Source organism: Eschrichtius robustus, chromosome 18, assembly GCF_028021215.1.
Source record: "Eschrichtius robustus isolate mEscRob2 chromosome 18, mEscRob2.pri, whole genome shotgun sequence".
Taxonomy (NCBI): Eukaryota; Metazoa; Chordata; class Mammalia; order Artiodactyla; family Eschrichtiidae; genus Eschrichtius; species Eschrichtius robustus.
In genome coordinates this window covers 24,122,268-24,141,089 of record NC_090841.1, presented here as the reverse complement: position 1 = coordinate 24,141,089, position 18,822 = coordinate 24,122,268, and the positions used below count along the sequence as shown (strand labels likewise).

The following is an 18,822-nucleotide window of genomic DNA, read 5'->3' as shown; positions in this document are numbered from 1 at the left end:
GATGAGTTTGTAATCCTAACAACATCCCATGTAGTTAGAACCTCACAATTACAAAGTGCTTCCGCATCAGTGACGTCATTTGCTTCTCACAGTAAACCTGAAGGAAGGAAAGGGAGGTAATGTCACCCCCACTTTACAGATCAGGAAATTGAGACATACTGCCACTTTGTCTGGCTTATTGGATTAGACAGCAGCTTCCTTGGAAGGCACAGAGGGACTGACTCTGAGGGGGGGGTGCGTATGAAAGTTTCAAAACGTGGCAGCAACGTGTCTCTGGAAAACAGGATCCTGAAAAGGGGTTTTCGGGTAAGGATGGGGTAATGAAATACTGGAGCGGGAAGACAAACACTACTTAGGTCACACTGTTGCCTATGGAGAGCTCTGGGTGAATGGCTTCCTTCCCTAACTTTCTGCATTCTCAGTCCTATGTGTTCTTCAAAGCCAAACCCAAATCCCACAGATCCAGGAGCCGTTCTTGAGTATCCAGCACAGAGAAACCATAATAACAACACCTTAAGATTTCCATGTGCCTTAGCTCATTACATCATGATAAGCTTTTGAGGTAGGCTGCATAGTCAGTTTTACAAATGAAGAAAATGAAGCTCAGAGGGGTTCAGTAACTTGTCAAGCTGACACGGCTAATAAGCAGCAAAGTCCAGATTTCAAACTACATCACATCACAGCTGCCTCACCTTCCTGTACACGTATCACATCTTGTAAATTGCCTGCCCACGTCTCCCTTAGTTCATCAGCCTTTTGTTGTAAGTTCTTTGAGGGCAGACACCAAGCCTTGTATTTCTTTCTAACCACCCCCTCCCACAGTTAGCAGAGCCCCACGTACACAGTAGGTTCTCAATAAGCGTCATACGTTAAATATCTGTTTGGTAGGAACAGTAGTTATTAAGAGGGATTTTTTTGGTACTCGGAATGTCAGGGTCTCTGCTGTATATCATTAAAACAAGAGTGAACATGGAATGTATAATTTCTCCTCGCTCGAGCTTAATCAGGCATTCATTACCATGTCTGATGCCGTGTTATGTGAAAAGAACTGCTTAGTAAGCATTTTCTATGAAGAGGATAGTCAAATACGTACAGATATCAAAGAGATTTAAAAAAAAGGCGAAAACAAAACCATCCAACATATGGAGAGACAATGATCTACATGGTGTACTATTTCACCTGAGACTAAAGAACTTCCAAGGCGAAGAGAGTACTTGACTAATACTGGGAAATTCAAGGTACGCCGAGGAGGAAGCAGAGTGCCAAGTGGGATCCTGTACCATCAGACTCTGTCTCAAGAGGACGGACGCTCCACGCAACCGATCGGGGTCAGAAACAGAGAAAGGTACGCTTTCAAGGGCTTCTCTGGGAGAAGGGGTCTGCTTTGAAACCTCTTCAGCATAGCAGCCATTTCACTACCCTCTTCGTTGCCAGGCAAACTTAATAAATACACATGCAATATACAATTTACTACCCTGTTGAGTCTCATTCCATTTGCCCTCCCAACACCTCATTGGTCTATAGCTTTGAAAATATAAAGGGCTCGAATAAATTCACTGAGATTAGAATTCTTACGATAGACCTTAGCTCAAGTACTTCTACGTCGACATTTGGTAACCTAAGCTAACAGTACCTACCATATTTTATTGCCAAACCACGCATTAGTAATCTTAATAAGCCGCTGAGACGCAGGGCTTCTGACTTCCTTTGTGTTAAAAAGTGCCACATTCTCGTGGGCATTCAACCAACACCAAGCAAGAAGAGCAAACACCAGGTTTGTGGTACCTACATTTGTGTCCTCATGGCTGTGGCCATTGGTCTCGACCAACTCCTTGGTACCCTTCAACTGCAGATTTTAAGAAAAAAACAAAACAAAACAAAAAAACCCAAATGAATAAGTAAGCATTATCTACTAAGTGTATATCATCCTGTTAACCCTGATTTACCTGAGGCTGCACTTTATGAAACTTCCAACAAGAAAAAAACAGATGGAGCACATAATTCTAACGAGTCTTACTGAAACCAGTTTGAGACCAGTATTTTATGAAACCTGATGGCTGGCAGGAAATAAATGGGCCTTGGTCATTATTTTTAAATAATAAAATTAGAAAGCAGTTCCATAGGCATAAAAGGCATAAAATTCATTCTTAAGAATAATAAATGATTTCATTTCCTCGTTGTATTGCTATTAATTTAAACCCTGCAGTGTTTGCAAGTTGCCACCAGCTAAATGATGTTATGCTAACAATTATTCGAGAATTATGTGTTTCCCCTTGTTTTAACATGCTGCAGTGCACTGTACGTGTCCTCCTTGAGAACCTATTTGCATGACTAACATGGTTTCTGGAGGTCTGAAAGAAGATGATTTGCTTCTTTTTGTAAAGGAAGAATTGGGAACACATCTCCTTGGTCACCGAGGCATTAGAAGAAAAGCTATTTCTCAAATGAGATTTTTAACAGTGAACATCTGAAAATGCCTCTCCCTCAGAAGGCTTAGGAGTAATCAGTTATCAGGAGATTTCTGGCAACCTTTAATTGGCATTTTATCCTAGCCTGACTTGAAGCAGACACATGAAGACAGAGAATAAGGGCAAAGGGGAGCAGGCCTTGCAGCTGTTTGCCGGTACTTCTTCCTGGCTTATTATGCTTAGGAAGCAGCATCTTCTGCATCCTCTTTCTTATGCCTAAAATATTCTTGGTGGGATATAAATGCTTAAAGTTTGAAAGAAAATAAATGCACCACCAATGTGTTTGATTCAAATGTTGGTTCTTTCGGGCTCTTTGTACGTGTTAAAATGAAAGCTTCTTTGATTTTTGTCAGGCGATCTCAGACCCTCAGCAAGAAAACCACATGCTCTCCGTGCCAAGAGAGAGGCTCTGCCAAAGCAACGGCGACACGAAGGAGCTGAGTATGGGGCAGCTGACTGTGGGCCGGTGCAGCAGATTAAGACTCACCTCCACATCGTCCTGCCTGAGAAAGAGGCATGCTGCCCAGTGTTCTCTGGGGCTACACCACTGATGTTTCTACACATAACAAAGACGAGGGAGCACGGGCAATGTGTGATACGCACGAGAAGAACAAGTGCGCCTCAGTGACAGGAGTGCCATCTGTTACCAGAGGGCACAAAGGGACTTAAAAATCCCTCTCTGTTTTCCTGTCTTAAGGCTTTCCTTTCATAGGTGTTCCTCATCTTCTCCTTTTCATCAACGCTCTCTGCTTGTCCCACCTTGTAACTCGTGCTTCTGGGAGTGAAGAGCGGGGTTGGCTCAGAAGAAGGTTTTGTTACTTTCCATCGGAAGTAATGGACTCTGTCCTTGAAGGCTTTCCCACCTTCACATGTTTCCCAGTGCAAACACGCCGTCGCTCTCCACCCACTTAAGTAAATTCCATCGTCCTGCTCCATATTACCTTTTCGTTCCGCTGTGTGTGTGTGTGTGTGTGTGTGTGTGTGTGTGTGTGTGTGTGTGTTTCTCTCATCTCACTCCCCGTCTGTCTGCTGTCTTCTGAGGGGTCCACACGGGTCCCCCCGTCTCCTGCCAGCTGAAGCTGCAGGCCAGCCACTGCTCTGCCCTCAACGGCCTGCTCCCTGCTCTCTCCAGAGCTGCTGCTCTCCTCCAGACGGAGGGGCTAACATCTTGTCTGAGGATACCTGGGCTTGGGGATAGGCTCCAGGTGTTGGAAGCTACTACCTCTGTGAAGGAAATGAAAGGCAGGAGCCAGTGGGGCCTGGTGGGACCTGGTGAAGCTGCATCTTAGCAAACAGAGAGCTTAGGGAATGAGCCTGCCTTCCCTGGGCTGAGGGCTACGGACGGTAAGGGTCTGCCCTCACGACCTGTTCCTTCTTTTCAGGATTTCCATCAAGTGGCAGTCACTTTAAAGAGCAAACTTCCAAGTCTTCAGAGAAGGGTATATCTTTTCCTGTGTGTGTGTGTGTGTGTGTCTATATAATACAGTAAGTCTCCTACATACGAACGAGTTTCATTCCGAGAGCGCGTCTGTAAGTCCAATTTGCTTTTAAGTCCAACAAAGTTAGCCTAGGTACCCAACTAACACAATTGGCTATATAGTACTGTACTGTACTGTACTGGGTTTATAATACTTTTCACACAAATAATACATAAAAAACAAACAAAAAATAAAGAAAACATTTTTGATCTTACAGTACAGTACCTTGAAAAGTACAGTAGTACCAGCTACATCACGGCTGCTTTTACGCTTGCTTCCGGACATCCTGGGCTTGAAATAAAGATACTGTACTACTGTACTCTATACAGTACTGTACAGTAAAGTACGCAAAAGCACGACCACTTGTATAGGATGCATGCACGTGACAATGTACGCCAGACGCGTGAACTAACTTATGTGATTGGACAGGCGAACGCACATTTACATCTTCGAAAGTCCTCAACTTGAAGGTTCGTATGTAGGGAACTTACTGTAGTAAGACTCTAGGCCCAATCAAATCTCTGGGGGTGAGGCCATCTGTTTAGGCCCTATCTATGCAGGCACTGAAAAGGTGTTTGCATGTATAGCTACTCTACACAAGCCCAAAGAAAGCTTTGTAAGGCATTGTTCAGAGATGCAGAGGTGTGTTTTTAAATGTATGTCTGTGTGTGGCAGGAGGCTACAGGGAGATGGAAGGAACGTGTCCATTGCCTGCTCTCATCTACAAGGATGACAGGGGCACCAGGCAAGGGGCTCTCGGGAAAACAGTCTGGTGGTGACAACAGCACCCAAATGCATTTGGCCGCTGTGGGCTCTCTTAAGCTTATGTCTTCTCGGTGCCTTTGCTTGAAAAAGAGCCATCCCATGACTACAGCAGATTTAAAAATGCTTCCTTTCCAGTCATATTTCCTAGGTTTATAATGATTTTAGTTGTTCTGAATCTTGTTCACGTTCCCCATTTATCTTTTTTTTTTCTTTTTTTAAGTAATGGAGAGTGAAGTGTGATGCTTTACCAAAGCCTGTGTGCGCACACTGCTCTTTAAAAACGCATGCCATGACGACAAGGATATAGCAATGAATTCTGCAAAACTTAGCATCTATTTTTATGACTGGAGTTTGGACTTCGAATCAAAATAAAGGATTTGAGTCATTTGGAGAAAGGAATTCACCCCTCCTCATCCCAGTAAATCAAGGAGGCAGAGAGAGAACATGTAAAACAACAAAGCTCAGAGCTATGTCTGTTTGATCAGGAGCAAACCTGGACCAAATCAGCTCTACTTTGCTGAAAGCCTTTTAATAATGTAAAAGAAGAAAGAACAGTGACGGCAGGTCTCTTAGACAGCAGGTCATTGTGAATTTAGTCATCAATATTTTTTCAGTTCAATCTAACTTATCCAAAATCATATAATGTAAGCCTCAGTCTAAGTTATTAAATCTATCTTAATCATATAAAGATAACGATTAGCTTTAGAAAGCATTTTCCTCCAAAGCTATAAAAGCTTACAGACTATCTAACATCTTCACTTTTCCCTCACAATTCACTTATGCTTTTAGGGGAAAGTGACTGAAAATATATTTTTTTGAGTCCAAACCATTAAAAAGTTAAAAATCACTTGTAAAGTGACTGAGTCACAGCTGACTAGGCTCATACTCTCCCAACTTCATAGTTTTTTTTAAACAATATCACTTTTGAAGTTATTTATGTTGTACAAAAGGACCTCCTCATATACCACTGTGAGTGAGAATTTTAAAGCAACCTAAATTTGACTACCCCCAAAGGGCTACGGTTACTATATGTGATTTTTTTTCCCCTTCCGTTTGCCATTCATTACATCATGGGCAGCATGTGAAGGCCAGAAATGGGAAAGCATTTCAAGAGCTTTCTCAGCTTCTCGCATGTAGATACTGGGCCTAGATTTCACTCAGCTGCCGAGAGATCCATCTTACCCTGCTGTAAGGCAATAGTTTCAAATCTACTTATCAATGTCAGGCTACACTTTAGTATCAAAGAAAGCCAGGATGAAACGTTCAGATTTACAAACTTCACATAAAAGGTTTGTTGCTCACCCTGGTTCGGTAAGTGCCCTGATGCACAGGGGAGAGATTTTTTTAAATGTCGTTATGAATCAGTCCTTCTGATTCAGATGTCTGCAGGAGGATAGTGGGCTATGCTAAACTCATTTTCCTTGCGATTAGGCTTAAGAGGAAACGAGCTGCTTGCTGTGAAATTTATCTGCATTGCCAATGTTTTAAAACTGTATCAAAATTCATTTGTCTTCTGGAAGAAACTTGCACACATCGCTGGGGGGCTTGGGTGGTCTAGAGAGGTACCAGAGTGAAAGCAGAGATGCTGGAGAGGAGATTATAAATTCTACCTAGCAAAGCTGCTAAGAGGTGGGGAGGGGCCAGGCTGGTCATTTCCAAGATTAACTGCAGCAGTGTTTGCATGTGTGTCGAACACGGGGGAGGCGTGTGTCAGTGTTGGAACTAATTCACGAGTCAGAGCTGTTGCATTCACTTACTTGTTCCTGGAGGACTTTGAGTAATGCTTGTGTGTGTGACTGCTCTTCCTTTGCTTGTTCCAATTCTGACTTTTTGTTGTTTAACTCCTCCTGGATGGTCAGCAATTGCTGTGAAAAGGATATTTAGGATAAGTAGGATTGAAGGCCAATGGAATTCTGTAAGATATTGACAACATCCATTCCAAAACACGAGGAAAAGGTTTGTACGAGTCTTAAAGCTTAATCCAGACTTCAGTTGACTCTTTTTAAATGTCTGTTTCACCACCCCCCCCCCCACGTAGTGTAACGAGTGTGCAGTTAACGCCGCAGTATCAGGCTGTTTGTGATACTGATGCACAACGCTTGTTTCAGTGTTTGTGAAGGCACCTTTATATTCCTTTAAACAGATGCGTATTTGTAAAAATATGTAGAATAGTGGTAAGAAACTAAGACACTGACAGCTGAAGAAATTAAATCATAAAAACACTTAAAATAATGAGTCAACTTGTCCGAGGTTACATCATTTTACATATGACCCTAAAGCTAGCTTTACAGTAGCTCTGTAAAGCTGCTTCACCAGGTGGCTGGGAGCACAAAAGAGCCTTTTACCTTCTCTGTTATGATGGTGATGTTTTATTAGATCAGCAGGACTGAAGTCCAGACTGCAATCAATATATCAGTCGAGAAAACTGCTGATGCAAGCTGTCAAAACACTCAGCTATGGCCTGCACTGTTGTTTTCAAGCAGGGCCACTGCACGGATTGCTGTTAAGCCTTGAGCGTCCCCTGCCCTATCAACTGTAATGCATGGGGGGGCTTACCTGGCCTGCCAGGAGGACGGGGCTGCCCAGCACGTGGTTATATGCTAATATATACACAGGCTGGATGGAGAACACATTCAAGAGCTTCAAAACAGGCCCTGGAAGCAGCTCTGTCTATTCAGAGCTTCCTGACAACAAAGGGCTAGTTTGCAAAGACAGATGTCTGTTTCCTCTGCTCCCACACATGACAAGTGCTGCACTAATGACATGAGAATGTCAGTGCGTTCCTGCCACGAGGGTAGCTGTCTCCACACCAAGGCTGCGACTTCCGGGGCTTGACAAGCTGGCTGCAGAGCTGCCTGGCCAGTTCTGAACTATCAAGGCCGGAATAAACACTGGCACTGGATTCCTGATGCTTCAGGTTGCCAAGTGGAAGGATTAAATTCAATCTTCAAAACTGCTAGTTTCGCAGTTCGTTGTCGGGGAGGAAGTACTCAGAAAAACACACTGTGCCTTAACCCCTGGGCTTGCTTGTCTTGTTCCCTTGTCCGGTGCTGGATGTAGAATTAAGAACCTACTTTGGTCCCCCAGCATAAACAGTGATTTCCTTGCAGTTTTCAAAACACTCAGCGCCCCTTATTTTACCACCTGCCCGTATCATACTCACATATGATGCAATACACACATCCCACACGGGCTCCCTTCACACGTTATGTGATTCAGTTGTGCACCAATTGATTAAAGTGCAGAAACCAGGGGGCCATATTGTACTCTGGCACCATGATAAGTAATGAAAATGACCATTTCCAAACAGTGGGGAAAGACCCTGTTTCTTTTTTTTTTTTTTTGAAATGTAGATTTATTTATTTACTCGGTTGCACCAGGTCTTAGTTGCAGCAGGCGTGCTCCTCAGTTGCGGCCAGCAGGCTCCTTAGTTGTGGCATGCGAACTCTTAGTTGCAGCATGCATGTGGGATCTAGTTCCCTGACCAGGGATCGAACCCGGGCCCCCTGCATTGGGAGCATGGCGTCTTAGCCACTGCGCCACCAGGGAAGTCCCGACCCTGTTTCTTTATTCTCGTTCACGACCAGCCCCAGAACAGTTCCGAGAGGATCTGGTGCTCTGACCTCCACGATGCCTAGTGGATTTTTATGTCATTAGACAATTTCGAATCCACTCCTCAAACCTCCTTTAAAAATGAGCCAAATGAAGGACAGGAAATTGTCTTCAAACGTAGGTAGCTTATGTTCACTCAACTGTAGCACTCGAAGTAGCAAAATTTAGAAACGACTGATGTCCAGCAGAGGGGGACTGGCTACAGTAATGATGGTACATCTGTACAATGGGGCACCATGCAGCCATTAAAAATGAAGTTGCACAAGTGTCTCTGGACAGAGAATTAACTCATAATATACTGTTCTCCACATGAAAAGTTCAGGCTGTGAAAGGGTTTCACTGAATTTTGCAAACTATTCATAGCAACGAATCTGGATACTGTCTCTGGGTGAGTGGGCTTATGGATCTTTCTGTTAGTTTTGCTTGTAATTTTCTGGTATGTCTGTAAAGGAGCAGACATTGCTTTAGTAAGAACAGCAACGACAGCAAACAAATGAACTTAATTAAGGTTGAGGAAAGGACAAAGAAAGGAAAACCACTTGGACACAACTCTCAGCTGTTATTACCAACACTGTGAATAGATCAGAGGGGAAGTGAGAACGCCATTGAGTCTGCCATTGCATCTACACATTTACAACACTGCTTCATGCTATTAAAACGTGCGTGCGCTCGTGTACACACACACACACACACACACACACACACACACACACACCTTTCCCCTGACCTCACTTCCCATGTAAGCGTCCATCCGTTCTCACTGTTCCTTGGAATCACACTTTTAAATTTAAAAAAAGTGTGATTCCAAGGACTCATCCCCAGTTCCTTTTCTTCTCATATGTAGGCAACCGCTTTCAACGGTTTCTGTCTTTTTTATTTGAATGCGTTGTTCCAAAATATATACTGTTGTTTTGCGAGTATGCATTTGTATGTAAGTGACAGCGTTCATATTTCTTGTTTACTATGTTTTTAAGATCCATGGTGATATGTATATATATCTAACTATTGCTTCTGGTGGTTGCATACTATTTTACGGGGTACGTCCACCCACTTATACCTATTCCACTCTCCCAGTGAAGGCCCCTCGGATTCTCTCCAATTCTCCTCCCCCTGTGTAAGGCTGTAGTGGGAGATGCTAGGGCTTGTCCCTGTGGACCTGTGGGAGACTTGCCCTGCTGCATATCCAGCAGTGGAGCTGCGGGTCATGGGGCATGCCGGGGGAGTTCACTGCCAAAGCTGCGTCACAGAATGGCTGTACCAGCCCACCTGCCCACCAGTGCTATATGAGTAACTGAACCCCACACCCACACTAACACTTTGCATTACCCAACTTTCTAACCTCTGTCAGTCTAATAATATCAAGATTCTTCACCTTGGGACTTCCCCGGTGGTCCAGTGGTAAAGAATCCGCCTTCCAATGCAGGGGACGTGGGTTCGATCCCTGGTTGGGGAACTAAGATCCCACACGCCACGGGGCAACTAAGCCCACGTGCCACAACTCCTGAGCTCGGGTGCCTCAATGAGAGAGCCCCGCGTGCCGCAAACTACAGGGCCCGCGCGCCACAACTAGAAAGAGAAAACCCGCATGCCACAACTAGAGAGAAGCCCGCGAGCCGCAACGGAAGATCCAGCGTGCCTCAGCGAAGACCCCGCGTGCTGCAACTAAGACCCGATGCAGCCAAATAAATAAATTAATTTATATATATTTTTAAAAAAGATTCTTCATCTTTGAAAAATCTCGTACTTTTCTGACCCCCTGGGGTTTTATGCATCTCACATGTCTGCCAGCTTTTGAGGTTTATTGACACTTCTTAAAGGGAGAGTCAAGGGTAGTGGTTTTTAAATCTGGAGAACTTGTCAAACACACTTATTCCTGGGTCCCACAGAAGACCAATTAACTCAGAATATCTAGGGGACGGACCCAGGCAATAATATTTTTTAAAAAAACCTCCACAGATAATTTTAATGTGCAACTGGGAAGGAAAACCACTGTCTCTTTAAATGCTTATTTAATCCTACTACAATGTTGCTTCTGTCCAGAGCACCCTACTCAGACTCTGCTGGTACTAAAGTCACTAACGCTGCTTTTCTAACTGCCAACTAGGATGCCAGGTTCTGTTTGCCTTGGCATGTCCTCTCTCTCCAGGCGATCCTGTTCACACCCACGGCTTCAACTGCACGGGCTCGGCTCCTGCGCTCCTGCTTTTCAAAGCTGACCTCACAGCCTCCCCCGCTCCTACTGCCCACCAGACCCTTTCCCTACAGTGTTTCAAACTGTGCTTACTATCACCCCGCCCCCACAAGGCTAATTCTATTCCCCTGGTAACCAGAGTTAAAACCTTGAGGTCCATGCCCGCCCTTTCATCACCCTCACAACCTCTCTGCCCGTTCCTCTGCCTTCTCTCCAACCATCTTCACTGTCATGGTTAGGATGAGCATCTCTCTTCTGGATCTGCTTTTTCCTCCTGTCATTCACCCTACACTCCTGAGAAAACTGGCCACCTAAGAATCAAAGTGCTCCTGTGCTTAAGAAATACCATTGATCCCCCAGTCTCTACTGGATAAAATCCAAACCACTGGCTGTGTCGTCCTTCCCCAGACATGCTAGGTCCTTTCATGACTCTATGAAAAGCTCACTACCCAGAATTCTGCCTGGCAGATTCCTATTCATTTTTTTAAGCCAACTTAAAGAATGTTTTCGGGCTAACGTCAACCCATATGATGACTTCATACGATAGAAAAGAGCCCCATCCTCTAGGCAGACAGGACCCTTCACTAAGGCACATGGTTGGGCAGGAGAGTAGGGGCTTGATTTCATTCCCTTTCACCCATTTGGCCTGGTGCCCTTGTCCAGGGCAAAACCCGCACAACTATAAGCAGTGGTCTTGGTTTCTTCCTCAATAAAGACCCCCTCTGATCACCCAAGCAAAGTTAGCTGTTCTAACTTCCATGCTCCAAAAGCACTTTTATATGATATATTACATTTCATAGCTATCTCCTCAACTAGCCTACATCCACCAATGGTAGGGTCCATAACTGGGTTACCTCTAACACACAGCAGGTGCTGAATGAATGAATGAGTAAAGAGGTGAATGAATGCTTGCTCTGGTTTCCCCAATTCTATGAGATTAAGCCATGATCTGGCAAAAAACAAAACAAAGGGAAAACAAAAAAACCACACACACACACACACACACAAAAGCCAAAACGACAACAATAACAACAACTACCTGAGGCTCTATCACTGGGTAATTTATTGTTCTAGACACATGGGTGTATGAAATCTTCAGAGGAAAATAGCATTTAAGACATTTGGATTCTTTACTCTGGAAGTTCCAGATACCATCCTTAATCTATAGGGGAATATTTCTTAAAAGTCTAAGAAAATCCAATCAGTGAATTTATAATTATGTAATTTCTTCCCCAATGTTCCACCAAAAAGCAAACAAATAAACCAAAACCACCACTAGAGGAAAAACCAAAATAAACACCCCTAGACTATTTTCTGCATTCTTTCAAATGAATTGTTTCTTTTGTTTACAAAAGGTAAACTCACGAATCTAAAATTTATGTATTCAAAACAGGGGTGATTCAAAACTGTGATTGTTCATATGACTAGATGTCTTATAAAAACAATGAGATAGTCTGCAACTAGATAATTTAAGTCAGCCTTTCTGGTCTTTTTTCACTTGAAATCTGTGAGACTGTATAATATTCTTTCCAGTTTGAATTTTTAAGTTCCAGAGTGCCTCAATTACAGAAGTTCACAGGCAGCTAGAACTTAATCAGAAGAGCCTCTCGGTTGGACTGGCTGACTGCAGCATAATTTTAATTTAACACTGGGAAGTGTGGCATTAAACGGATGCACTATTACATTTTTGGTGGTTACAACTGAGTGTGTTCCAATTAGGCAATTATCCATATGCCAATCAAGTGCAAACACTCTGGCAGACAATAACAGGTAAATAAACGCCGTAGCTGACACATCTTCATATTTCCAGGCCACTGATTTAATAGGATCATTTGTAATGCTCTTTGGGGATGTAGACTTCCGTGTGTAATGGGTCTTTCTCTCTGACAAATTCGAAGAGCATTACCAGTGTTATCTGGAGCCCCAGAATATGCGAGGTCACGTTTCCATTTTTACAGATGGGCGAATCATAGGCACCCAGAGGTTAAGTCATGTATCCGAGGCCACGGTATCGGGGAGAGACCTACCACTTGCACAACTCGATTTTCCTACTTCAAACTGTGGATTCTACCCTGACAACCACACTGATCCGTCAATTTGAAATGGAAGTCAGGACATGCCAGACTTAAAACCCTCCTAGCAACGACTTCTACCTAGGCATTCACCATTTCCACTTAAGACCGAGGCTGCTGGAGACGTGCCTTTGTGCATCCTTCTGTGAGCGCTGTGGTGGATTTAACTTTCCTTTAAAAACTGTAACCCTTTCCTTGTCTTTTCCCCTTAAATTTTATAATTTTGTCACTAAGGTCAAGTCTTTATATAGCTAACATATCAGATAAGGTTAGATTCCATGAAAGCCCCAGACTACGGTGCAGATTCTCTGTATGAAAGAACACCAGCAATGTCTCATGACAAGCTGACACTCACTGAATGGTGCCGCCTCAGGAATCTCTGGCAGGACTGGGGAGCTGCTGGGGGATGGAGCTGCTGGGTGGCATGAAACTGAGAGCATCTGACTTTGCGTCTTCCATGGTGGTGGAGGAGTACTCTTTCTAAATTCACCGTGGTGGCAGGTCACGTGAACTCGTGCCACTAGGTAGATATAATATATACTGATAGTGACTGACACCTATACACAAACACACACACACACATTTTCTCTCTTTCCCTCTTCCCCTCATTTCAAGATTTCCCCAGTGACTGGCTCTATGTTCAGTTCTTTTAAAACAATCCAGTAACATTCAATTATCAATCAATCAAGCAATCATTCATTTATCCATTCTTTCAATCATCACTTATCTCCTAAGTACACAGCGCTGGGCTAGACAGTATGGAGGACAGGGAGGAAACAGACACAAAGTAGCCTGTCCTCAAGATGCTGGGTCACGAAGATGCTAGTCTATCCACTAAAATGAGTTTAGGGTGGCACAAAATACTCTAATAGTGGCTCCAACCAATGTGGTTTCCCTAGGAGATTCTTGGGGATCAGTTCAGGTGTTAGGAGAACATGACCTCAGGGGATCCATTTTGAATCAGAACTTGTTCTCTACTCATTAGAAATGAGCCACCAAATACTAATGCTTAAAGTCTGGAAATATTTGAGCCCATACAGTGTCACCAATTTTTAATGTGTTTTTGCTCTTTTGATTCAGTTTTAATAAATGTTATTCCATCTCCATAACTTTGCTATAAATTCGATGCCCTACTTAGTGGGATAAGCCTTTAAAGGCCAGTAGGATATCGCCTAAGGAAACGAGGTCCGCTGGCTTCCAAAGAGAGTTTTCCACCAAAGGCCAGGGTGGGTGTGACTATGTCTGGACAGACCGATCAGCAGTTGTTTTAATGTCTAGACCGGGGGGCAACGCCTGTGGGCATCCAGCATCACCATGTCTGCACACCTTGTCTCCAACCTGATTACTCCGTGTATTTCAGCCTGCCATCTGAACCCCACCTGTGGCCAGCTCTGCCAGATCCTTGTCATCTTGGCCTGCTACAAGGCGAGGGGATCCGCTCATTCGTCCCTTCCTGCTTGGTGAGATCCTGCTACCCAAACACAGCTCCCTGCTTCTGCTGCTTTTCTCCCCAGGCTCTCCAGACCTTCCACCCCTCAGCCCTGCTTTGCTTCTCACTGACTTCAGAACCACTTAGGAAGGGCAGCCCTAGGCCCCACTGCTGAAGTCTGCCTGTTCCCACCTCACATCTAACACTGAATCCCGAGCCAACCCCTGATTGTTGGGAAAAGCCTGAGATGTAAAAAATCAAGTGCATATTATCACAACCTAAGAGCAAGGCTTTGCCTAAAGGCAAACATATCTAACAGTATTCCTGACAAAGGAGAGAAACCTGGCTCAGGGGAAGGACAGTCATTTACTACCTGGTACCCACAACGTTCACTTTTCTCCTTGGGGAAAAAAAAAAAAGATGGAATTGAACTAGTTTGAATTTTTTTGTCGCACGAGGTGGCAAGACTACTCCAAATTTATTCTTGTTTAAAATGTCATCTGCTTCTACCTGCGGATGAAACTGCGCTTCAATTTATATCAAGGTCCAAGGGTGACCAAGCCTGTGGCCTGGTTTATCCATCCCAGTGCCTCCCTCTCTGCCACCAGCTCAGTGACCCCTGGGGGAGAAACATCTTTTGGAGAGAACCCCACCATTTAGATGACTGATAGCAGGAACACCAGATCATAGGAATGAAATTGTGCTCAGGGTCTAACATCCTATTACACCAGGCTATACAGATTTAATTCCTTGGGTCTTTCCTCATAAATCAATTCCTTCAGGCCCTTAATCTCGTCAATATCTTTTCTGATATTGAATTTTAAATGCCATTCTCATTGCTAGGCAGAAAGGCAATCTCTTACTCGTGATGGGATCAGGTTTCATTTACAACAGAGAGTGCTTGGAGGAGCCTGGCCCTATTCCCTGACCCTGCTGTTAAGATCCTAATGCCGGTCAGAGCCAAACAGCCCAGGTGCAGGTCTGACAGGGCTGGCCCTCCAAGAGGTCAAGACAAGGAACCCTGGGGTCATGCCTATCGGTACCCTGGGAGCCTGGGACAGCTCTGGGAGACTGGGGAGAAGGCAGAAGTAAGGGTTTTCAAGGGTGTGGATCCTCAAGGGGGTCCCTGGGACATGAGGCACCCTGCCACCCACCCAGGGCGGTGTGCTCTGACAGGGGTTCCCGTCTCTGAACAGATGAGCAAGGGCCTGACCGAGGACACACACAGTGTGCATACATTGGAGCAAGATCTCGCGGGACGTGGGCGAAGGGAGGCCACGGGCCATGGGTTCTCTGGAGGGGAAGCGTACAACCCAGAGGGCAAGGGTTTGGAGCTGGAATGTTTCCAGGTTCCCTGAGGCTGGCCCCTAACGCTGGTGTTTCCTCTGCTGCAGGGAAAGGGAAGAATCCCTGAATTCTGTGAGCCGTGCAAAATTGCCGAAGGGAAGCAGGAGCGATAAATGTAAGACTTCAAGAGTGACTGAGAATTGGGAAATGCAGGTAACCTCTGAGCTGCAGATTTGGGGGCCTACGTCTGCAGGCAGTGGAAGGACTCCAAGGGCCCAAGGGCGGGGCTCTGGGAGCTGTCGACCTCGGTGCAGGAAATAAGCAGGTGCAACTGCACAACACTTAACGGTAAGCAAACTAACCGAAGGTCCATCCACTGATTATCAGCGTGCACCAGCAATTCTAACGTAATCGGTGATAAAATCCTTTGTTGATCTAAAGCCTAACCAATTGCTGCCGTTACTGATGAGAGTCAATATACATGTGCAAGCTTCAAATGAGCATAGTTTCACTTCTTACCCTTTGATAAACATACTCGATGTAGAAATGAATTTGGAAAATGTCAGTAACATAGTCTGCTCCCATCCCACCCCTCCCCCACCCCCATATGCTCACACGGGACTCAGCTACACCCAGTTTTTGGATTTTGAGCTTGTCTCAGACACAGTGTCTCCAATCCCTGTAGCACTACATGTATTCTTACATTTCTACAGTAGATTCGAAATAAACAATGGTAGCACAGTTATTGCGAAGACTGAGAACTAAAACTGAGCTACTTCATTCCACAGGACCTCTTAAAAAATTTTTCTGTCTAAAATTTGAAACAGTGAAACATGGTGAGAACCATGAGTTGTATTATTTTTGTTGAGTGCAAATTTTAGTTCTTATGTTACATATTTTTACTGAATTTTAATATTTTACAAGTTGAAATGAGTTCTTTCAAAACTGTTGACTGTTTGCCTTAAAGCTAAAGGACAGACCAAGAAAATGTTACCAAATCAGTGGTACTACTAGCAGTTGCCTAAATTTTATCTTTTGCATTTGGATTTGTTAAGATTCATGTAATTACTGGACAATTATTTACAGACTGTAATATATTAACTATAATCAAAAGATCAAAGTTCAAACTGTTAGGTGGGTTAAAAAAATTATTTAATAGAGAGTTGTGATTTTTCCCTTACATTGTACTATTTTATTTAAAAAGTTTTTTACAGGCATAATTATATGTGAAATTCAATATAAGAAAAATTTCACTGTATTTCTTTCTTGGCCATTGTTATTACTTGCTTCATTTCATGATTATTACTGAAAATAATTTTGTCGTGTAGCATAGGAGGACGTTTAGAAAAGGACCCCCTCGGAAGGTCAAGTTACACCAGGCACACCCCTGGCACGCAGCCCAGGGTCTGGGCAGGAGAGGAGATCATGACCTTGCGAGGGGAGAAATGTGTCATCCGACATGGTTTTAGAGACCATTTCCTTTACTTGGATATCCTCCTGGGAGGGCCCTGTGTAAAAGACAAGATACCCTTTGGCATTTGTATAATCCAACGGAGTTACTTATCACGATACACTATACCCCGATAAGGCAACATTATTATGAAAAGAAACACAGCCAAGGATTGGAGAAAAGGCAAAAAAATAAGCCCCAGGTCATTGTCTCAAGGTTAACATGGTTAGCTCTATCGCTGACTTGCTGTGTGACCTCGAACAAGCCACTTCACTGCTCTGGTCTCCTCTTTCCCTCACAACTGTCTCATGAGGAATGCTTTATCATTTGCAAAGCAACAAACACATCAATTAATGTCTTGCTTACTGAACGCAGGAAGAGAAGATGCAAAAGTGGCTTAGAAGACTCAAAAACCTATTTTCTCTTCTTCAGATGATTTTCTTTTTAATAGTGTGATTTGCAGCGTCGTTTCAACTTCCTGTTTTTCACTTTCCTCACATGTTAAATCAAGATGACAATACTCATGAGCGGGATACTATGAGACTAAAGAACATCCATTAATATGTGAGGCTCCTTAATGGCAAAGGGTACTAAGTTAAATGAAAGGGCTGTTACTATCCTCTTTGCAAAAATGGACAGACTAAGGTCAAGTGAGTGGGCCTTACATGAGTGGGCACTCCTGGGGATTAATATTCATGGCGGAAGGTCTGTTGTTCAGTCCCATCCTGGCCATGGCTGGTTGTCCTCCTTCAGCCAATTTTCAAAACACAGGGCCAGCCAACTTGAATTAACACCATTCATGCAATTCCCAAGAGAAGGTGTCAAATGCACTGCCGAAGTAGGAATATATATCAGTGATATTCCCTCTGTTGCCTCTGCTGGCAATTCCACTGCAAACGATAATCCAGTTTGCTGGGATTTATTTATTCTTGTCACTTTTTTTTGGCAATTATATAAGGTGGTCATCACCCCAGCCTCTGGGCACATGTACAGCTGTTAGTGCAGAAATTTAAAATATTAACATGCTTTCCAGCCAGGCTGGCCCATTTACTTCAAACAAGAACCTAATTGCACAGCTGGGTCTTGCATTGTGCCCCAAAGGCCAAAAGAGATTCGTTCTTTCTCTGCAGGGTTTATAACCCAGTCACGATCAGAGCTTATAGTTAGAAAACCCTTTATGGGTGACTTGGGACCAAAATCCTGTGGCCATCTTTGGAGTTGGCTTATGCAAAGTGATCTGGGCCTCATTAACAGTTCAGCCCGTGGAGAGCCAAACCATGCTCTTTCTGGCATCAATAACAGATACCACCACCATCAGTGACCACCTTGACTGCAGTTTTAGGAAAGCAGCTTTTGACTTAATGGTTACAGAGCAAGAACGTGAGTTGTGGTTTTGAGAGCTTTTAGTTGAATCCTAATTGGTGAGAAAGTTGTAATGATCTAACATGTAAATGAAGAGAGAAAATACAGCTGGAAGTTCTATCTCTACATCAGCCACAGATGTCTGACTAAGAACGGACATGGGTCATTACCTATGTTGCTTAACTCTTGATTAATGGTAGAACTTCAGTGAAGCTAATTCAATGATAACAATATTCCCAATTTTCCTTTGTTAGCGCAAGTTGACGTCTTTATGGCTAGGAGACTCAGACATCTAGGGGCAGGGTGAGGAGAGGAGAACTGTCCCTGAACTGAGTGCTGTGAATCTTTAGTGGCTCTGCAACAAGGTTTGCAAATAATGGGCACAGTCGTCTGTCACAGAGAAGGTGTGAGGCAGAGGATGTCTGCTCGTTCCCCGAAGTCTCCACGTTATTTTAATACACTGGGGCTGGTCTGGGACCCCTCATTAGGAGTCTCAGAGTAACCAGAACCTCGTGGAGGTCTCCAAGTTTCACCCGTTCCCTGTTCCAGGGCCGAGCCCTGGGGAGACAGGTGAAGGCCTCACCAGATCAGGACAGTCTCCGTGAGGGGCTGTAACCAGCTGCAGGTGGTCTCCGTGGCAGTTACTTAGCCTCTGGACTATCTCAGGTTTGCCCAGTCCCTGAACTGCAGACTGTCTTTAAGGAAAAA

General features: G+C 44.1%; 1 protein-coding gene across 6 annotated transcripts in view; it reads right to left on the bottom strand.

The window, feature by feature from the left end:
* Positions 1-18,822, bottom strand: part of ENOX1 (ecto-NOX disulfide-thiol exchanger 1) — a 312,330-nt gene that overhangs the window by 65,862 nt on the left and 227,646 nt on the right. For 4 of the 6 annotated variants that reach the window (XM_068526690.1, XM_068526689.1, XM_068526693.1 and 1 more), the window contains 2 exons: positions 6,469-6,576; positions 1,790-1,846 (listed from right to left, as the gene is read on the bottom strand). The exons of 1 other annotated variant lie outside the window; for it this stretch is intronic. In XM_068526690.1, coding sequence (XP_068382791.1) covers positions 1,790-1,846; positions 6,469-6,576 — 165 coding nt within the window. The remainder of the gene's footprint in view (positions 1-1,789; positions 1,847-6,468; positions 6,577-18,822) is intronic. One more of the 6 variants, XM_068526691.1, reaches the window with a different exon arrangement.